At 40.4% G+C, this 23,176-nt stretch overlaps 1 protein-coding gene across 4 annotated transcripts in view; it reads right to left on the bottom strand.

Moving 5' to 3' along the window:
* Nucleotides 1-23,176, bottom strand: part of satb2 (SATB homeobox 2) — a 63,270-nt gene that overhangs the window by 10,779 nt on the left and 29,315 nt on the right. For 2 of the 4 annotated variants that reach the window (XM_032568091.1, XM_032568093.1), the window contains exons 4-12: nt 18,567-18,693; nt 16,642-16,765; nt 16,122-16,224; nt 14,971-15,024; nt 14,305-14,888; nt 10,693-10,905; nt 10,493-10,579; nt 8,909-9,061; nt 6,584-6,778 (exon numbers count right to left, since the gene is read on the bottom strand). In XM_032568091.1, the coding sequence (XP_032423982.1) occupies nt 6,584-6,778; nt 8,909-9,061; nt 10,493-10,579; nt 10,693-10,905; nt 14,305-14,888; nt 14,971-15,024; nt 16,122-16,224; nt 16,642-16,765; nt 18,567-18,693 (1,640 nt within the window). The remainder of the gene's footprint in view (nt 1-6,583; nt 6,779-8,908; nt 9,062-10,492; nt 10,580-10,692; nt 10,906-14,304; nt 14,889-14,970; nt 15,025-16,121; nt 16,225-16,641; nt 16,766-18,566; nt 18,694-23,176) is intronic. The other 2 variants (XM_032568092.1, XM_032568094.1) reach the window with 1 other exon arrangement.

Raw genomic sequence — 23,176 nt, 5'->3', positions numbered from 1 at the left:
TAATTAACGGGGAAAACTATAGCTAACCGAAACTATATTGTGTGTTTATAAAAGTAAACCATGCTTAAATTATAGATGATATTCTTCACTTTGGTGTTTATGAATCTATTTATTAGCTTTTTGAACAGATGTGAAATTGATTTTTTTTTCCCCACACCAGCAGTTTATGTCAACCATCTATAAATTAGTTCTCCATTCTCCTCCTGGTGGAACTTAGTCCACAAAATGACCACAGCAAAAGTTATTAGAAGCCAGCAGCTAGCTGGTTGTCCTGCAATAACTGAATCCATTTATTGAAAATGGATTCTTCTGGTGAGTATCCATTACTCAATCGATGTATTCATAATCACAATACAATACTTTGACCTTTTCGAATTTTGCACCTAAAAATGAAGTATGAAACAACTAAAACTACTACTATAAACTAAAACAAAACTACACTAAAACTAAGCAATATTTAACTTTTACTATGTAATAAAAACTAGCAAGCACTCTAAAAACTAATTAAATCTAACTGAATTAGTCAAACATAAAGTCACAATGAAATACAACTAAACAATAATGAAAAAATCCAAAGCTACTATAACCCTCCTCCAAACCAAAGCGATGAAACATCGACCCTTCAGCGGCTCGTTCTCAGTCAGTGAACTTTAAAGGTTTTTAGGTTTTTCTGTGAGCTATGGAAAGTCAACAGGGTCATAATCTGTAATCTGTACTTTACAACACCTGATGATGATTCATGAATGTTGTTAAATATCCCACCTGGTGTTCAATAAGCTCCAGTTGGAGTTTAAGTAATAATAAGTGTAATAATAAGTCAAAAGGTAATGTTTAACATTGTTTTTTCTTTGCATTTTCACATTGGGAAGGGTTCTTTTGTTTCACTTATGAATCTGTTAGTGTTGATGTTCTGAACTCTATCAATGTACAATTTGTAATAAATACACATCAAACAGAAAAACACTTGCTCTTACCAGAATTCATTCAAATTTGCGTTCCTATAAAGTCATGTCTCTAATAGGTCAAAATGACCTATTGATTTATTGTCTAAATGCAACTGTAATTTGCAGCAACCAGGAGTTTTTTCTTTTTTTCTGGTTTCTACAAGCCGAAAGGTTCCAGGAAGGAAACCAACATGTTCCGGCAGCATGAGAATATAGCCGACTGCATAAACTCACACAATATTAAAAGCCTTTTTTATCAGAACATCTTATCTACATATAGGAAAGAGATTTAATTCACAGCCTCCACCCAGCTAAAGTCCATCACCAATGCTGTGGCCACAATAAACTGCAATGAGCTGACTTGTAAAGCAGACGTTTTAATAGCTTTGTTAATGATCTGTCATGTAAAATCATCAGAGATTTACAGAGAAACATAACGAGTGTGCATTGTGGTCATAGTTCAGCTCAGCTAAACAGTAACACTGAAGTGAAGCATCCGCTTGTTTGAGTTGAAGAAACTTCAACATGGCCGCCGCTGGTTTAACCACTTCGTATCTTCCTGTCTGATGTAATCGTGTTCTCATGCAAAATGTTTCCAATTCACATTCTGCCCGACATGTAGTTTCATACTTCAGCTTCTTTCTTTTTTTTTAATGAGATGTAATAATTTTGCTGTTTGTTAATCTGGATGTGGGGTTTGTGAGGAAAACTGTTAATATGTTGTGGGATCTAATTATTATTATATACATATTTTTTTCTTAGGGTGGCATATTAACAATGTTCATTTCATGTAAATGAACTGCAGTCTTATATCACAATGAACAGAGGGGAAAAACTTCAATAACAAAACTATTTATTTACCCAAAATAAAACACACAGATGTGTTTAGCATGTGAAAACTGTGCAGTAGATTTGTTTCTTACAATGGATCATTTTTCTTGTCACACAATTAGCCTGTTTAGCTCAGCGCAGCTTAACTGTAACTCTGTTTTTAGCGCTGCTGTGCTAAATCTATTCAACTTACTTATCTGCTTAAAATCAAAATTATTGAAACTTTATAGTTTACAAATTACAAACAACTGTGTCATTTTCCCATTTTCCACTTCATGAAGTTTTTTGGTGCAGTAATCTGAGGCTGCTTTTTCTTATTATTGTTATTATTAAACAAAATGTACATCAACCTGCTGAAGAGACAAGAGATGAACAACAACCACTTGGCTATAATCTAATGTATTTAAATGAAACTGTTCATTGATATGTAATGTCCTAAAAAAACAAACTCGAAACAATCACCAAAAAATGTGTTATTGGCAATTGTAAAACAACAAAAGAATCATTTCTAATAGTTTATGACAGAAATGCATATTTCATAATGTATGTAGAAAAGTCCTCATCTTCTGAAGAACTCCTTCCCACTGAAGTGAGACTCATAGATGTTGTCTTTTCTTTTGCTAGTCTGAGTTTCTCTTCCAGAACAAGAGGTCATGCACATAAACAGCAGCACAACTGGAGTAAAGAAATAAAAATAAATGGAGCAAAAATCAAAAGAGAAATTATTCATGAGGGCAGATTTACCACACTGGCAGTGGGATGAACACTGCTGCTGTGAGGCGGTTTCTGGAGAGCCGTGATGCCGCACCGACACACAGCACCTGCAGACCTGACACACACACTCTGGCAGGCAGTGATTTCTCAAAGCCCCCCAACGCACAGGACCGTCTCACACCAAACACCCGGGTCTGTTCAGACACACACTTCAGGGGTGCGGAGCTTCACCTCAGAGTCGCAGCGGCTCTTTCATTTTTTATGTGGATCTGCATCAGCGCAGACTGCTGAGCGGCGGAACCACCCAGGATCAGTGCCAGATTGTGTGAAACATGGGGCCAATGTGGGGCTCGCAGTGGAACACAGTCTCACGCACAGACACACCCACCCACACACACGCACACACGCACACAGATGTCGTTCCTCTTTAATACATGATAAGAGCATCACTTTGAACTCTGAACCACAGCAGAAGTAGAGGATGGTAAAGCGATGCTGAGCGTCTGGATCAGAAGATGTGATGTTTGAGCATTTGCCTGAATGTGGTAGAGAGAATTTGATACTAACATCTGATATTGAAAGAAATTCTAGATCTATCGGTAACAATGTGCCCGATCCATGAGGGCAGATCTATTCAGTCTAATTCTGTGCTTTGTGTCATACTTTCTTATTTATTTTTACATTATATTGTGAATTTTTCATTTCACTTTCTGAATAATTCAAAAGAAGGCTTGTCACTGTATAATTTTTTACATTGTTTTTATCAGTTGATGTTTCTTTATTATTTATTTTAAATTGGATGTTAATTTCTAATTTCTAAACTTTGTGTTATTACTATGTGAATCACTGCCTTGTTGCTGAAATGTGCTACATAAATAAACTTTGACTGATTGATTGATTGATTGATTGATTGATTGATTGATTGATTGATTGATTGATTGATTGATTGATTGATTGATTGATTGTGCTGACTGAACAAATTAAAGTTGTGCTGTTTTTCCATGTTTGACCAAGCTTGTGAAGCTGTTGGTGTATTTCAGTGAGCTGTTCTGGTGCACAGTTATCAAATAAATTTGTAATTCACTACATTAATGTCTGTGTTTAAAAAAAGAAACGTTTTAAGTCAATTCACTGTTTTTCTGTGTCATATCAATATCAGCCAATACTAAGCCTCAGATATTGATATCGTATCAGAAGTGTAAAAAGTGAACCGGTGTGTCTCTAGCATGAGGAATAATGATCTACTGGAGATCGGATGGATTCCTAGATGTGTTTTCCTGATTAAAGGCATATAAAGCTGGACTCAGGCTGACCAACAACCCTTCCATCTTTACTGAGAGCCATAACAAAGGAAGTGACACGTCTTTCTGTTGGACGCAGCTCTGAGGTGGTTCGACTTTTTTGAGACTTTGGGGGGGAGTAAAGGAGGGAATCTGATTAAGTCCTGACATTTTTTGTCTGTTTTTTTTTTTTCAGGATGGAGCGACTTGAGCAGACCTGTTTGTTATCATCATCACAACATGATGACTGACCTCAGTGACAGTGGCTGGATGCTGATCTCTTGCACAACTGTTTCTACAGACGTATAAAACAGATGGACGGAGCAAACAGCGAAAATCTGCATGAAGTCATGCAGATTTTCTGCATGAAAATCTGCATGACTTGAGATGCGGAAATCTTAAAATGTTGGTGTTTTGTGGAGATGCAAAGATGTTCGGCCTCGTCATGAATAATAAGTTCCTCTCTGTGACTTTCTAGAATTCTAGTCCTCTCTTTTTTGCAGCATGTTTGCTAAGGTACAGATTTCTTCCAGTTTCAGCATTTTATCAGATTGTGAGTTTTTTGCAGGACTCATTATTTGCAGGTTTTGTTGTAGCTATGCGGTTATGTTTGGGATCACTGTTCTGTTTGTGATGCTATTTGCTTTTTTGTTTCTTTTTTTTATATTGACTCTGGACAAGTTTGGCTTAAATAACATTTTGTGATTGACTCAGTGGATGTAGGCCCACATCATCAGCCTCCACCACCATGCTTGACCAATATGAAGCTTATGCAGCTATGCTACATGTAGAGCTGGGTTTGAGAAAACTGGCAGCTGCCCTGAACGTTTTCAGCTAATTTAGTCATGGATTAATTGTAACTGGAGTGAAAGAACAGCACACTCAGAGCAGTAATTAAGATAAATCTGTAAAATATATTTAAGATAAAAAAAAACTTTCTTTGTCTGTAAATCTGCTCTACCTAAGACTAGTCAAGTGGCATTTTAAGCTTCAGCTGGTTCAAATTCTTAAAAACAAATCTCCTATAAAGCATCTTTTACTGTCCATTTATTAATCAGTTAATCCTAAAGACAAACAGCTCAGCTGGACACTTATTAATGTTCAGGTTGAGCTTTTTACATGTTGATGTCAGAAGGATGTTTTTAGCTGCAGATTGTCCCTTTGCATCAAATGATCACTAAAGGAATGCTGTTACTGAATTTTATGCGATAAAACATTTCTTTTCTTATTTACAAAAGGAATCTAGTTATTTGTTGATTTGCATTTTCTTATGCATTTCTAATGTACAAAAATAGTTAAATGAAAAATCCTCAAATCTCTTTATCCGATTACTCGTCAAAATAATAGATAAATTAACCATTTGCTAAAATCGTTAGTCGCAGTCTTAAAACAGAGTTGTACATAAAGAAAATACATTTTAAAAAAGAAAGCAAAAGAACAAGAGTAACATATAATAATTTTCACACGTTCAAAGGAGTGGGGAGAAGAATAAACTAATTCTTAACTCCACTCTTTTTCCAGCAGCGGAATCATCCAGTCAGTTACTGTTCCTGTTACGTGGCTTCATTCACCAAACTTCAAGCTACGTTCAGGGTTGATTTCAAATTTATCAAATTCATCTGAGGATGACGAGGGTCTTCAGTGGGAGAAAGTGAGTGATCTCCATGTTGTGTGTGAGTGGGAGGGTCGCAGCAATGAAAGAGGCTGACATGTGAGCATGCATCCTGCATCGACCCCCCCTGCCCACCCCCTCATAAACTAATGGGGTATTTCCTCTGATGCAGCAACACTGTTTATTCTGGGCTCCAGAGGGCCACGCAGGGACACACAAACACATGTGCATGAGATCAAACGGCCCCATGCAGAATAAATATGAGGGTAATAATGACAAATGAGCTGCGTGACGGTGGACACATCCAGAGGAGGAAAAAAAAGTTTCATATTTTGGAAAAAAAAAAAAGCAAATGAGGTGTTGAAGAGAGACATGGAGGAAAAACAAGATGGCAGCAAAGTTTGTCTCAAGGTTATTACAGTTAACTAAAACTAATGAAATAATCAAATCTGACATTGAGAAAACATGTTAACTCACAAAAGCAAAAATCTTTATTTATGGGGAAGAACTATAACTAACTGGAACTATATCCGAAAACATTCTGAAATCACAGAGATACTATCCTTGGTTTCTGTGTTTATGTATCTATTTATTAGTCTTTTGAACTAATGTGATCTTTTTCCCCTCCATATAAATAGTTTACATCAGCTGTCGATAAATTCTCCATGTTCCTCCTCAAGCTACTCCACAAAAAAAACCCCAAAACAGCAAAGGTTGTTATAAAACAGTCAGCTGGGTGTTCAACAATAACTGAATCCATTTTTTGAAAATGTTTTCTTCTATGTAGTCAATTCAATAACCAATCGGTGAATAAATAATCCCAATACTTTGGTTACTTTTTAGTGCAAAATTCAAAAAGGTCAAAGTATGAAATAAACTAAAACTACTGCTATGACTAATACGAGCTAAACCGAAACTAAACAATATTTAAGTAATAATAACTAACAAAAACAAGCAAACTTTAAAAAATAACTGAATGAGATTAAAAAAAAAGTCAGAATGAAATAAAACTGGAAAACCCAAAACCATTACAACCCTGGTTTCTTTTTCAGTCCAGTCGGTGTAAATGGGTGTTTTGCCTCAATGCTTCAGAACCAATCAGAGTTCAAAAGGTTCAACCAACCAGAAATGCATACTCCAGCGTTTGCCACCTGCTTCCGGAGTCAATCAGCCAGTCCGTCCACACAGTGAGGAGTCCTTACCTGAGCGTCCTGCGGCAGGTGGAGGACGGTATGCAGCCGTTCGCTGTGATGGTGTCGGGACTCCTCCTCGTAGGCCAAGTCCCTGTCAGCCTGCGGCAGCGCCAGGAACCTCCGGATGGTGCACAGGTTGTCCCACAGGGTGCGGTTCTCAGGGCTGGGGTTTTCCTTCCATCGAAGCAGTTCGCACAGCCAGCCCTGCGGAGGAGAGGGGCTTCCGTTCAGACCTGCAGCGTTCAGTTTCTTATCGCTTTCTGCTAAAAACCCCTCCACAGGAACTCTAGGCATTGTGAATAATCGTGATTAATCGCACACCTCTGAGATTACATTTTTGAATCGAGTCCTCCTCTGAAGTTCTCTCCTTTTTCCAACCAGCTCACAGTGACACGGCAGCTTCCTGCTGCAGGGCAAGAGAACTATTACGGGTAGCTTCACCAACCCTCACAAAAAAGTACAAAGTAGCAGTTTAAATTGAGCGGAAAAGTCGTGGATCTACGGGATGTTTAATGAGGAAGACGGAGAGGATTCAATTATGTCTGCTAGACTGCTCCAGTTTGTGCCGCCAACTGCTGTGTTCAGCCAGCCTCCTCGGGCAGCATGTGCCGCTAATAGCCTGATCATCTCCGTCCTCCTGGCCAGCTGCAGCAGATGGGTGCACCGAGCCGTGACCCTCCGCCACCCCCACGGACCCCCACAACCCCCGACCTGGGGGACGGAGCACACCACCGACACACAGAGGAGACTCATGTCCTGCATGCACACACACACCCACACGTCCTGTGTACACAGACATCTAGACGGCCGTCTATGAGTCAGACGCTGCTGCTGCTCACTCTACAGATCCTGAACTCTTTCACATTTTGTCAGGCTATAACCTCAAACTTTCATGTATTTAATTAGGATTATATGAGGCAGACCAACACAAAGTAGTGCACAATTGAAAAAGAAATGAAAACGCTAATAAGTTTTTAACATTCTTTTCAAATAAAAAGGCCAAAGATGTGTCATACATTATTTATTTCAGCCCCACTTACTCTGTTAAACCCGAATCAAATCCAAAAAGTTGCCTACAGAAGCCAAACAGGTAGTAGGGGTGCATCGATTTATTGGTGCCGATTTTCTAAATTTTGGGAAATCGGTGAACTGCCCATTTTTACACATGAAGCTGATCTTATCCACCGATTTTTATCTACCTCTGCAAAGGCCTTTTAATCAACCACTGTCCTCTTCTGCTCTGCCGTGACAGACTGACAGACTGGCCCACAAGGTCACCTCTATATGTTTGGAGACACCCAACTGTTGGCAACTCATCCACTTTATTACTATATTTAGCAATGTTTCAGACAAGACATAAATTGGTATCGGCCAAAATTGGAATTTGCAGCTCAAGATTTTTAATACACTGGTAATCAGTGATCAGCCAGAAACATGCAACTGGTGCAGCCTGACTAGGTAGTAAATAGTGTCGACTTCTATCTAATGCAGCTGTTCAGTTTTAGCATCATGGACACCAAGGAAAGGTCAAAGTTCAGACTCAAATTTGGAGGATGACTGAGGTGGCTGAATAAAAATAATTGGTTTGTAAAGTTCATCGACGCTCTCCGTTCAGTCAGGCAAAACTTTTAGTCCTTACATGTGCAAAACTGGAAAAGTTGTTAGCGTTTTCCACCCAGGATAAATCCACACCACTTATCATAAAACTTCGTCTGTAAATAATTTTGAAAGATAATTTCCTTCATCTTAATAATGAAACACATTTTTGTCTTACATAAAATCGCAATTAAATATATTGAAGTTTCTGATCGCAATGTCACACAACATGGATAAGGAAGCTTTCAAAAATGTCAGGTACCAACAAAAAAACCTCCAATAATCTATTCCTCATAAACTAAAATTACATAATTAAATACACATATTTCCTTTTTATATTCTCCATACAAGAATGTCTTCATGTGAGTTATCTTTAGATGAACTTCCAGCATTGTGTTGCTGTAGAGAACAGATGCAGTAACTCTAAAGCTGGACAGAGCATGGAGGCATTTTCCCACTTTCAGCAATACAATTTACTGTACATCCTCCAGTGAGATTTTAAAGTATTGGAAAGGTCGACATCTAAAACTGTCTGCAAACAGCACCACAGGCTGCAGCCACATTTAAAGCTCTACAGTCCATCTTATCACAGTTCTGGATCTTCTCTGTCCCACCTGTTGCTTTAATAGCTTCTTAAAGCAGTTTTCTCCAAGGGGATTTTTTTGGACTCATTTATATCTTTTGGACTCTGATCCAGACAGAACCCCCGGCCGGTCGGAGCCTCCTCTCCCAGCTCACCTGGCTCTTGTTGGCTGCCACCTTGGCAAACAAAGCCTGCGACACTTTGGCTCTCTTCATCTCCTGCTGGATCTCGTCGTAGATGCCCGACGTGATGTTGACCAGTGTCTCCAGCTTCAGAGGCAGGTCTGGACCTGGGGCGGACGGCTTCGGCTGGGGGGAGAAGAACAGTGCAGGGTCACAAAGTGACGCGGTGTGAGGTTCAACTTAGAAAGCCTCCGTTCTCACAGAATAATCTGTTAAAGGACGAAAGTGCTAAAACACACTGTCTGTTACCATTAGAAAGAGTGCCACCTGTGTGCTTCTAAAGCAACAGTATTTAACTAAACAATATCTTTATTCCATATCTATTAAAAATCTCACCATTTTGTGACATTATTATATGAGACAGATAATCTGTGAATAGATCCTCCTGCCTGAGTTTCTATTGCCATCTAAAACTATGAACTGTTCCCAATCAAAAACAACCAATCAGAGCCAGGAGGAGGGGCTTAGCGCTGTCAATCAATCTCATGTACTCACAATGTGTTGATGGCAGAGAAACAACTCACTGTACAGGAAAATCGTTTATCTGTGTTCATTAACTGCTACACTAACTAGCGATAGCATTCAAATCAGGCTGGGCTAACTGCAGCGTAGCAAAGAACAAGGAGGGGAAGGACTTGATTTATTTTACAGCCAACGTAAAATAAATAATAAAGAAACTGAAACTGACAAAAACAATAGGCTAACTATCCTGGTGAAACGTAAAAATAAACTTTCAAACCGTTTTTCAAATGGTTCAAGTTGAATTAGGGATTTGGAATAATAGTGTGCTATGTGTTCTGCATCACTCAGAACACATAGCATAGAATTAGACTGAATAGATCTGCTCTTCCGGATCTGTTACATCGTCACGGATACCCAACCTAGATTTCTTTTAATATTGGGACCGATACAGATATTAATATCGAATCTGTGCAATCTCCAATAGTTACGACAACATTGATACGAACTGCCCTGGCGGCAAGTTATTGCTCTCTATCACCTGATGCCCATTTCCTCTCTGAAACCACTCTGACATTTCTCTGCAGAGTGGGACCATGTGCGTGGAAGGCTATCAGCTGATGATCGAGGCGAAACGCTCTCAGCAGACGCGTCGCGTTCTCTGCACATCTGCGGCACACGTCTCCACATGACCTGTGTTTACAGATCAAGTCATTAAGAACCCCCTCTTTTGTCTCTCTGGGCTGTTTCTGTTCGAGCCGACGTGGGCTGCCTCTCCCAGAGCTTGTATACACACCGTTTGAAGTCGTCCGCGAGACGTGCACGGACCAGCTCGCTTACATTCCCCCAGTGTAAACCATGCTAAGATAATTTTACATAGCCATAATAAGAACGGGGCAACATATTCATGGCTGCGGCCATGAATGGGCATATGCCCTGACATCAGAGGCGGCGCCTTATCACCGCCGCTGCCAAGCTGCTGGGTGAACTTGCTGAATGCCGCTTTATTGTTTATAGCGAGCTCCTCTGAAGGCTTTTAAGGCTGCTTGGGGTCGGAGTTCTGGGCAGCAGTCAGGTTAAAGATGGCAGATAACTCACAGAGTTGGAGATCTTCGTCTTGTTCTTCCAGATGGATGCCCAGGTGTCAGGAGCTATTGGGTCGTCCAGGCTCCTCTCCCACACTTTCTATGCACAAACACACATAGAGGCCCAGTTCAACGTTTGCATCACTTCAAATGTAAAAAAAATGAACAAAATCTCTGTTTTCATGTTTTTTGAGGTTGGAGGAGACTTCTAACCTGCGTGAGGCGCTGGGCTCCAGGGTTGGTGGAGTTGGAGGAGGGCAGCCCCACCGAGGGGTTCATGGTGCGCTCCCTCTCCTCCTGGTAGATGCGGTCTCTCTCGCTCTCTGGCAGATTCAGAAAGTTCTGCATAGCCTTGAGGTTGACCAGCAGAGACTGGGACGCCGTGCGGGGGTCCTCCTCCTTCCTCAGGATCTCCGACAGCAAGCCCTGACCAACACAACCCAAACACATCGCCAATGTCACCCACTGACCACATTCAGAGTATTTCAAGGGATAGTTCAGGGTTTCAGTAGTGAGGGGAAAAGACCAGGAGGACTTGGAGTGTCTTAAAGAAGATTTGTTTTCCAGCCACATAACGCTGTTTTATAGCACAATCAGTTGTTATCAACTTGTTGATTTAATGCCTTAAAATTGGCCTCTGCCAAACTCCTGCTCTTTCTGAAACTCTGCCTTCAGGAAGACATCACAACATGGCTCTTCTATTAACCCTTTAACAGCGTTTTTGTATATTAAAGTAGTCTGTATAATGAATTCCATGAGGTGTTTGCTAATTGCCGCTGGCTAGTCTGCAGGAGCTGAATCACTGAAGTTTGGAAGCTGCAGCTCTAAGGCGCCGCCGTCTCGAAGGCGGCGCTCGGTCCCATCAGGTGTTTTCCACAGCTGAATGGTTGTCATGGGAGATTTATGGATTTCTCAAACATGCATGAAAGAATCAAGTCAAAACTCCGCATATGATTTTGATCAGGAAATAACATAATAACAAGATGTAAAGCTTGAAATAGTTGGTTTTACATGATACTGCCTTTGCAGTGGGCCTGAATCAAGCTAAAACCAATCAATAAATGTTTGCTAAGTGAAGTGACACATACCACCTGCTTATGAGCTTACAAAAAACTGAACTGTCTCTTTCATGTTTTATAAACCATTTGACTTAGTTTCTTTGCCTTCACCCTCCCCACAGTTTAGCACTGTGTGAAACTAAAGCACTCTTTGGTTTTGATGAGCTATTGACTAGACAAACCAATCACTGTGTGTTTGATATTTTTGAGTTGGAATTCATCAAACCCTGCTCCGCTCTCAGTGAATGGCACACACCCGTTTGTGTCCATTTGATGAATTTTGGTTTTTCCAGATATGTGGCCAGGCATTAGAAGCCAAACATCTTGTCTTTGTTCTCATCTCCCCCAAAAAAGGCTTGGGGCCAGACAGCTTGTGGTTTTTCTTGGAGCAACTTTGCAAACCTCCATTATTATTATTACACATGCACCAATCAGGTTTTCACTGGTCAAAGCAGATTTATGGTTTGATTTAAGATCTGACTTGCTGCTTTTGGGTTGATGTAATTAGGATATTACAGAACATGCCCTTGTTAATGTTTTTACGGACTGGAAAAGTTGGAATTTTTACACTGGGTTGCAATTAATGAGTAATGGAGAAAAATCAGGACTGAATCCAGGGGATTTTGGCCAATTTGATGAATCCAGTTTGATAGATTAATGCTAACCAAAAACCTCTTAATTTGTACAGATTGTTCTCAACCACTATTTCAGTTTCTAGGCTTTCTTTGTCTAAAAAAATACATCACACAGTGTAATATTTTAAATGTCGTTCATTTGACTAGTTTTAGGCTCCAACTTTTTAAAGTTAAAGTCAGATTAGCTTTTATTATAAACACATTACTGGTGTCGACTTACCTTCCTTTTGATCCATTTCATTATTTAGTCATATTTTACCTTTCTATTATTTTTATAATTAGTAAGTATTTATGAGAAAATGCTTTACTTTAATTGGTTGGATAGTAATTTAAGCAATGATCTTAATGTTCATTGCCAAACCAGACATCTGATCCTGCATTCAGCTAAAACTGCCTCCTGTTTCTAAAGGAGAAGGAAACTCTAGATGCCAAACAACTGGCAACGTTAGGTCACACCTGCAGAGTGATCCAGGTCATTCTAAACAATACAATGCATATTTATAAAATAACTTCTAGTAATACATGTGCTCATGAATTTCGCATTACCTTTCCATACCTGAAAGGCTAGGTGGAAGTAAGAACTATAGAGTATCCTGAAAGTTATACTGTAAGTGTGTAAATTGAGTGGGTGCGTAAGTAAGTCAGTTAGTAAGCTAACTAGCTAGCTAACTAGTTGGTGGGACAAACTGTGCATTAGTAGGCCGGTCAGGATAACAAATTTTGCTGGATGATAAATTGTCCCAGAAATGATTGGGATAGACAACAATATTGTTATTTTGAGACCATTTCCAAGTAATATAAGAGTAATGACATAATAATACAAGAACAAATGCTTAAAGATCAATAAACTTTCAATTCTAATGAGCATCTAACATGTAACGCTGGAACTAGAAGACATTTTAAATATCCAAAATAAATAAACAAAAAAATAATAATTATAAAGTCTCTGTAAACAAAATTGTCCTTCAAAAAAAAAAAAAAAAAGGTCTGGTTGAGACCAAAACACCAGTCTGAAGAATTTGTCATCTAGTTTTTGTTAGAAAGAGAAAATGATAAATTATGCAAATACAAATTACAGAGCTTGCTTTTATGTATCATGCAATTAATTGATGAGTTGATTTATTGTGACAGGCCTGTGTATTAGCAATGAGCAAAACCAATTACTTGTTCAGTCTGGTGGAGAACCAGAGCTTCCAGTGGGATTTCTCAGCTGGATCTAACAGAACAGAACAAAGTGGACATCTGCGCAGGAGTCTTCTCCTCAAAGATGTACTCAAAAACATTATTTTATTATTTGGGCTGAGAACATTTAACCTGCTGGACTCCAATAAAGAATGTTTTTTTAATGAATAAATCTTGCAATTGCTTATCGTTCTAAATTGTTGATTGCCATCATTTCTGATGAGATCATCGATGCTCCCTGAATACAGGTCAGGTATTAACACGGTGCTCTAATTTGAATATTAGAAGCTAAGAAAGGGTAACGGTGTGGTTGATAGCGTGTGACTGGGTGACTTCACATGTAAGTGCAGCTCTATAAACAGACACAAAGCTGCCTCCCTCCATCACACCTGGCCTCCCTGAGCCTCCTCCTGTTACTCTGGTCTAATGGGGCGTGCTGTAAGCAGCTCAGCGCAGCCTGAATGCATCAGGTGTTTGTGCTGCTGGGACCCAATGACCCAGCAAGCTGCTGCTAATCACAGGGACCACAGGACAAGATAGAGGGGCCCTTCCTTTATAGACGTTCTGATGCTTGGGATGAGCTACTGGATGTCTTCAGTGACTGAGAATGCAACGGTATGATGCGATGGAGAGCATCATACACTGTAAAACCTAATTAGTTCTGTTTACTTAAAAAACATATATGCAAATTTGTTGCCTACATGTTTCCGCTACAAAATGTGCCTGAAAACACATAACACTGCCCCTTTAACTAACCTGTAAAGCCTTTTTACCTCAAACACCTCTCAACTTATTTAAACTGAATTTATTGTTATTAAAGTCAACATTTTAATTCGCCAATTGAGTGTTAACAAAACCTTGACTGAAGTCGGGTAATAGTCACTCATCGTTTTCAGTGAAACACATGGTAGCAGCCTACAGAGTGGTGCCCAATGCCCCAGAGCTCATACCTGTGTGCGGTTGAAGGCCACCCTGGCGAACACGGCCTGGGACACGCTGGCCCTCTTCAGCTCATCCCTGACCTGCTGGTAGATTTCAGAGGACACCTCGGCGGCCGAAGGGTTGCTCCCGGGATGGTCGCCCGCTCCTTTGGTGGAACCCCGGGGGATGGGCGGGTGGTTGAGGAACTGCTGGTTGAGGCTCTGAGGGTGCTGGTGGGCCAGCAGGCGGCTCACGGCCAGCTGCTGGTTGATGAGGTGGGCCATGGCGAGCTGCTGGCGAACCAGCTGCGGGGAGAGCTGGGGCGAGAGGAGCCCACCTGGCCCCAGCAGGGGCTGCAGCGAACCCGGCGGAGGCGGCGGGGGAGGAGGAGGCACCTGCCCTGTGCGGAGGGGGGGGCTGTGGTGGAGGGGGCCGTGAGGCGATGGCTGCTGTTGGGGCAGAGGGGGCTGCTGAAGTGGCTGCGATGGGGCCTGAGGGTCCCCGGATCCTGCTTTGAGGAGGGGGCCGCCGGCACTCAGGTGGGTGAGCTGAGCCAGGTGGGGCGGGGGCCTCGGCCCCAGCACGCAGAAGTCCGACATGTTGTCCCTCTCAACTGGAGTCAAGAGAAGCAACGTTAAACAAGCACCAAAAAAACAAAAAATACAAAAAGTGACCTGAGAGAGTTAAAGTCTTACTTTTAATGTCTGCGGCGTCGCGGCCAGCCCACATCTTCTCCAGGTAATCCCCTGCTTAAAACAACGAGCAGAGAGTCAGTAGCTGCGTCGACATTGGAATTGTGAAAATAAATAGAATTTAGAAAAACGTTTTCCCACTGGGATGAGGTGATTGTTCAGCGGCACTGAAATGACTGCATTTTACTAAACTGCAATAGAAACACTTTTTTCGCAGGTCTATCTCGGTCAAACTCAGGAAACTGAGAGCCGTCTGCGACGCCCCATAAACTTTAACACGTTTTAGTTACTGTGTCTGATTTCAGTTGGATGGGATTCCAAAACGGAGCCTAGACAACAGCACCCTTACTGCAACAGGCAGGATTTGGAAACTTTGGTTGGTCCTTTGGAAATCTCAGAGTTGAGGAAACTTTCTGCCAAATACACACAGGAACTGTTATATCATTCATGCTAACTGCTCATATAAAATACTAAACTTGTTAAAAAAGGTATTTATATGAGCTACATAAAGTGTTTGCTCTTGTTTTAAAATGATTGAACCTGCCTTATCAGCAACCAGTCTATCACACAGCATTGTTGTCATATTTTCTAGAATTCTTAAATATTACATTATCGGACACCGGATCAAAGCTTTGTGGACACTGCAGATCAGAAATCTTTCCTAAAAAACAAATTTTTAATTCAATCAAAGTTTGCATTTCATTTTTCCTTATTCTGACTTCAGTTAATTGTGGAATATATTGTTAAAGCATTATGGTTAAAATAATCTCATGGAATATGAAAGCATTGCATTTGCATGTTGCCTTGCTTAAACATTTTAAGAGTATTTTAAATTGTGGGTTGACATTTATCGCATCATTTATCATTTATCATGATAAGAATTCCTATTTATTGTTGTCATTATAAGTTTCAGTTGATGTAAAAAAAAACTGTCTGAATCCTCAGAATTGTTAGTTTTACTATTTTCTCCTCTACAAACAAGTTTGCTTGTCAAGAGCTGTATTTATGTTTGCTGTGTTAGCTAAAAAAGCAATAATAAAGAGTTCTTATCATCACTTTTATCATTATCACAATATTACCACAAAATATTATGATAAAACGTAAAGTCCATATCGCCCAACCCATACTTAAGACTGCGTGAGTATTGGCCTTACCTTTGATTTTCTTGTACTTCTTATACCAACGGCCAAACTCTTGACATTTGGCAGTGGAGACATTGGCATAGTAAGAACTGTTCACTATGGAGGAAATCATGCTCTGAGGGAAGGAGAGAGGAAAAAGATAAATAATAACTAACAACATATGAAATGCTTTGACTCACGCAACACCCACATGGCATTTACACACACACACACACACACCCCCACACACCCCACACACACACACACAATAGAAGCAGAGAAACATTAATCATGACTGGAAGCCACCCATGGAAAGCCGAGCCAGCACAGTGCAGAAGGGGAATCTCCAGCCACACACACATATGCTAGCAATTAATGCAGCCATCGACACCCCCACCAGAGATGGCGTTAAACACAACATGCAAACACATTGCACACATTATGGGAGCAGGGCTGGGTGCCACACTTGTAACTGGCTGAGGAGACGGTGCTGCAGTAACCAGAACCCCCTTCTCCTGGGAGGTTAGAGGTGGACGCCTCCTGAACGGCCTACCTGAGACAGAGGACACTCCTTGGCCAGAGTGCTTTGGTTCATTTCCTTCAGCAGCTCCTTCAGAGCGTTCCTGACAGTCGCGTGGTTCCACTGCTCACAGGGCAGATCTTCCAGCTTCGCAAAGCTACAAAAATCAAAACCACACACACACACACACACACATCATTTATTGCTATCCGTAGACACAAACGCATCAGTCACGCTAATCGTTTGGAACGTGTTTTACATCATTACACAGGGTGTGTTAGGAGAACCACTTCATCATAATTATTAAAAGTATTTGGAGGCAAACAAATGTAAGGCTGCTCCTTAAAGCAACATGTTTGTGTCCCTAATCCCTTTATGCTGTAAAACTGTTAGTTATGACATTACAAGTTTGCTTAATTGAGCATTTTGAAATATTGGGAATATTGTAATATTTTAAATTAGCTCCATGTGTAACAGTGAGAGGAGTCTATATCATAAGAACTGTGGATGAGTCAGAACCACAAACTGTCTGCTTCAAAGAGGGAAGAACACCAGAGCAGATACATTAGATGTACACTCCAGTCCTGTAGGTGGCAGTAATTCATTTGAAGATTGTTTGAGCGCTGAATGAGAAGAAAGTTTGGTAAACAGTGGTTGAGTCCAAATTCACGCCGACCGGCCGGTTCCTTCGTCGGCCGCAAAGACAGAAAGTTAGCAGCAGCGTAATCGGACGGTCAAGCCTTCAGATTTATTCCTGCCGTCACAGTGGTGTATGGCAGGTCAAGTAAAGTTCACTTGTATAGTGCATTTCAGCAACAAGGCAGTTAAAATGATTTGCACCATGAAAACATTATGTGGTCTCTTGTCTCCTAGCAACCGTGACAATGCTAAACACAAGCTGGTAAAACTGGGAATGTATTGAAGTGCCTAACAATCTGTCTTCACACAAAAAATCAACTGTTTTTTATGAAGTCCTGGATTATAAGAAGAATGTGTGTCTCTTACAGAGCACACCTGACCTGCATATTGCATAAAACATTTGAGATGTTTTTTTTCTCTCTCTTTTATTGTCAATAAATAACCAGATGTTTGCTAATTGCTGCTGGCTAGTCTGAAGGAGCTGAGTGGGGGAGTCGTGGGAAAGGGCTGCTCTGTGAGGCAGAAGCTTGGAAACTGCAGCTCTGAAAAGGTTGTTAGGTTCACCCAGGGGTTTTGAACAGCTGGATGGTTGTCATGGAGATCAAACAGTTTCTCAAACATGCATGAAAGAATCAAGGCAACACTCCAGGTAAGTTTTTGAGGATTAAATAACATTAACATGATATAAAGGTTAAAAAAGTCAATTTGACAGAAGACTACCCCTTTAAACACAGTCTGAGTGCCCCCAAGTGGTCAAATAAATAATTAGTCGAAAAGTCAGAAAGTAGGTTGGGCTGCCATCAGTTGGAGTCAGAGGAGAGTTTAACCTTGTCTGCAAATTAGAGTTCCATCGTGAACTTCTTTCTTTCTACTGTCTTTTTGTTTTGTTTTGTTTTTTGTTGTTGTTGTTGTTTTTTAGCTATTTTATTTTCAACTTTAAATAAATGAGTCAGACTAAAAAATAGCAGCACAGAGCCCTGCCCTTGCTTTGGATACACACATAAGCAAGCCTAGCTGGAATGTTTCACGACAATAGAAACAAATAAACCCTCTCATGTGGAGTTTATCAGTTCTTATCTGCTCATCAGAATGCTGCTTCATTTCTTCTCTGGAACCAGGAAGTACCGAACAGACCCCCCCCCCCCTAAACCCTCCCTGAACATCTGACGCAGACAGATAGCAGATAGTTCTCCATCAGGGCTTTAGCATCTGAAAACCACTGCAGTCGCATCGGCTGCCCTGTAGACTAACAACCTGACATCCAGCTGAGATCCTACATGCTTTTTGAACCAGTGCTGGTTGGAAGGAGGAAGTCTGACCTCTGCAGCTGAATGTGGAGCGTGACCATGTGATAGACCTCCATCAGCATGTCTGCCACGGTCGCTTCAGGAGCGTCTGTGAGGAAGTGGATGGGCAGAGGGTTCCACCGTCCCACCTTGATGATGCCTGGACACAAACAGAGGATCCACGCAAGTTTTAACATGTAGTCTTCATTTGGTTGTTAAAAAGTCTTTTAGAAAAAGCACATGTATTTGAAAGGCGCATCTCCTTACAATTTTTAGAAATCCTGTGATAACATTAGAGTTTTGTTTTTTATTTCTGCGGTGAGACATTTGGAGAGTTTTGCTGGCGTGGATTTATTTTATTTTTGTATCGTTCTGAAAAACGAGAGTATTCCGATTTTTTTCCCAGCTTGGGCATTCACGCCGATGACTTGTCTCTATTGAAATTTCAGGAATAACTGAAATTTAATAGCTTGACGTAGAGGAAAACAAAACAATAAAGAATAATTAGAAACAAGCACTTTGACTGTCTAGTTAATTAAAACCCTCTGTCTGAGAAACGTTTCTCTCTCAAATATTACCACCCAGATTTTTTTTTTTTACAGAACTTTCATGCTAAATTGGGAAGAAAGCTGCAGCACACACACAAAAAAATATTAGACAACGCTGCATTACACTAGGCTCCAGTCACTTAGTATTTTTGAAATATCTGACCAACACCCCCATGTTTCCCAGATATGACGCAAGAGCTGCAAGTGCCTGAACACAACCACAAAAATTGTCAGTCATGCCTAATATGCTGTGAGTGGAAACTGCTGAAAAACAAATAAAAAACATTTCCAAGCTCATCATGAGCAACAGCTGCTCCAAACTGGCAGCTTCTAACGCCGCTGACTGACAGGTGAGCAGCACCGCTTTTCAGACTGATGCTCCTGCACCTTTCATTGACATAAAAATATTCATATAAGATTACCAACAGTAGCCAGTTCACTCATCTACAACCCCCACTCCTATGACGTCGGGTCATTGTGTAAAATTGAAACAAAAGCAGAGTGCAATGGTTTGCAAATCCTTTTCAACCTATATTCAACTGAATACACCACAAGATTAAATATTTAGTGTTCAAATGGGTAAATTTTACTGATTTGTTTTCATTTTGATGCCTGCAGCAGGTTCCAAAACCGTTTGGGCAGGGGAATGTTTACCACCGTGTTCCATCACCTTTCCTCATGCCGCCGACGGTGGATAAACGGTTTTCCTTTAACGGTTTCTCTGCGATTACCACATGGAGCAGTGAGTACATGAGGATGACTGACAGCGCTAAGTCCCTCCGCCTGGCTCTGATTGGCTGTTTTTGACTGAGCGACGTATTTCTTCAGACGGCGATAGCAGCTCAGAGACGAAACTGTCACAACATGGTGACAGTTTCAACAAATATGTAACAACAAAAAAGATGTTTTTAATACCGATTACATACTGTAGAGTTAATGGCAGAATCAGCCTAGAGGCCTGTGACGACTCTGGAGGAGCTGCAGAGATCAGTTTGCCATAAGTCACATAGCAAGACTTATAGCACAGGGAGACAATGAGATGAGACTAATGTGAAACACTGTGTTTGATAGAAAATTAACAGTTCAACCGGAAAATATCCCCACTTTTCCTCTGACTCACTTCAGGTTGATGACCTTCAAATCTTCTTCATGTATTAGAGCAGCAGTGGGCAACTCCAGGCCTGCAGGGATGCAACTTTTAGATGCATCAAATAATGAGGTCATGTGCAGGAGAACTTGACTGCACTGAGGAGGTGATTCAGCTATTGGATTGAAGTGTGTTGGACCAGGGAGACATCTAAGAGTTGCAGGACACCGGCCCTCAAGGACCAGGATTGCCCAATCCTGTGTTAGAGTGGCCCACTTAAAGTCCAGAACTAACAATTGAACGTTAAATCGGTGAAACATGTTTCTTGCAGAGTATTTGGTAGAGTATATTCCAGCTGAACCAAACAGAAATTGGCCTTTTAAGAATTCAGATTTTAACGTTTCAATGATGTTGAGGTTATGATTTTATTCTTGTAAAATGTATTTGTGCATTACAAATCTTAAAGCACTTCTGCTCAGCGTCGAGAGCCGCTTCTAGAAAATGTCACCAGAACACACAGACTGAGATCTGAAGCAACCTTAGCAATAAATTTAGTATTATGGTTGTCTATCTGAAATTAAAAAGAGGGGAATATTATTTAGAGCAGCTATAGCGTGGGTTAAAGGCAGCAGTCCAATATTTGTGGTTGATGGGCAACTATAATACCAGTTCTTTATTTCTTTAAGCGCAAATAATAATTACTAGTGACATTTAATGATTAAGAGTGACTATAAAACACATTTTGCTTGTAGGAAACACAAAGAACATCAGAACCGTTACGCCTGAGACTCCCTTCAGCATGAAGCACTTCTATGAAATGCTGTTAGAAACATACAATGGCAAAACTATCCATGACCTTTGAACTTTCAACATATTTTGTCCTCTCACATTTTACTGGCATTGTTTGAGATACTCCAACATGAATAAGTCATTCATCATTGTTTTTATTCAATACACAAATAGCCTCATTTATAAAAAATTATATCAAAATACAAGGAAATAAAAAACAAATAGAAATCACAGATTCACATAAAGACTAAAACACCAAAGGTTCTACATTCTGGACTTCCACCTGACTGAGCTTCGTAGTAACAGGATGATGGTATTTGGAGCGTTGCATAATCTTCACATTATTGTGAAGTGTTGAGTTTTTTTGATCAAACTATTAAATATAAGAAAAATGTGGCATGTATTTGCATTTAGCTTGCCTGAGTCAAAACTTTTGCGATATGACTCTACCTGCTTTGCACATCCAGAGACCAAAATTTCTGCCTGTCGGTTTCATAAAAACGGTCATGTTCAGTCAGATTGGGTGAAACAGATCTGGGAACATATACTCTCAGGCCTCACAGAGAGCCTAACCAGGCCATTTTAAAACTAGAACATATTTCACAGTAAACCATTCCACTGTAGGTCTGGTTACTTTAGGCTGGTTGTCCAGCTGGAGGGCGAACCTTCCACCTCACCTTACTCTACTTCCGCACAACGTCTTCATGCTATGCTCCTTATTCCTCATCATAAAGTTTGTTGTAATTTTAAAAAACCCTCAAAATTCAAAATGAAGTCCCACTTTGTGTTTATTCCATCATATAACATCTCCATAAAACACAGTAGCTGTGTTTCCATTACAAATCTACTTAAAATGTTTTCCGAAAAAACACAATTTTGCAAGTGCAGAGTTTTCCTTAAATAAGAAATGCAATTAAAATCACATTTTCACGTGAAAATCATGGAGGCAACGGATGTAATCATAATATACTGTATATAAATGTTTCAGCCACAGCACTAGGGCTCATTATCGGCCATCAGAGGAGAAGTTGGTGTCTTATTGAGGTGTTGGAGCAACAAACCCCCGTAAATGAAATGGTAGTCGCCCATTTTACAGAAGATATATGTATTCAAAACTTTCCACTACATGCGTTTCAATTACAAATTTGCTGAAAACCATGTCGATATTTCACTGAGGTTTAAAAAACACAATTTCGCAATTACAGTGTTTCCCTTAAACAAGAAATGCAATTAAACTCACATGAATCGGTTTGTTCACACAGCAAGTCATTATAAAACACTCTGCACCATCATCCTTCTACCACTTCCTGTCGTCTTTTCAGTCGTTTCCGACAGTGGAAACATCCGGTTGTTGATCACATCAACCTAGCACCAAAACTATTTATCAAAAAATTCGTTTTTTCAAAATTGTCATGTTTCCATTAAACAAATTTATTTTCGTAATTCCAATTCACACAATTTTATGGTCATAGAGCGTGCAGCTACTGACACTCTACTTTTGATCAATTTTGCGATGCACATTGTCCAAAGAAGCGCTTTGTTGCTGCATACAAACTGGAGTGACTGATGTGTTGCAAAAAAACATTGTTTCCATTACAGTTTTGCTAAATGCACCAACTCTGACACAATAGAAAAAACCCGCCTCATCCTAGCGTTAAAAAAAAAAAACTTCTCAAAAAATGTTTGTTTTATCGAAATCAGCATGTTTCCATTAACCAAATGTATTTTTATAAATCAAAGTTGCACAGTCTTTTGGTCAGCAACACGAATGTAAGGAATTTCCAGAGGTATTAAAGTGTTTGCTAAACATTATATTTTTAAATTCGGTGTGGTGTAAAGTAAGACTATAATGTGAGGGGACGTTTCACCATTTCCCTCCAGTACACACAGACTCACACACATAGGCTTCTTCATGGGACTGGCTGGAGCTGTGAAAACTAAACAAAGCTAATCGCATTACTATCCTCTAAATGAGATCCAGACGCGTCCAGAGAAGTCTCCCATCATCTCTCTTGTTCCTCCTGCCCCCCTGCCCCCCATTCCACCCTGCTCCCTTGCATCGCCCTTTGTGCGTTTCTTACTCCCGTTTTCTCTGCCCTCGGTTCTCTGATGTCTTTTTGGTGTGTTTACTGCCCAGCTATATCTGTGTTTCCACTCGGTCGAGCTGTGTTCTTCATTAATTGGGCCACGCAGAGGGAGCATCGTTAAAACACCATGTA

This window comes from Xiphophorus hellerii, chromosome 7 (genome assembly GCF_003331165.1).
Source record: "Xiphophorus hellerii strain 12219 chromosome 7, Xiphophorus_hellerii-4.1, whole genome shotgun sequence".
NCBI lineage: Eukaryota > Metazoa > Chordata > Actinopteri > Cyprinodontiformes > Poeciliidae > Xiphophorus > Xiphophorus hellerii.
This window is presented reverse-complemented; position numbering and strand designations above follow the sequence as displayed.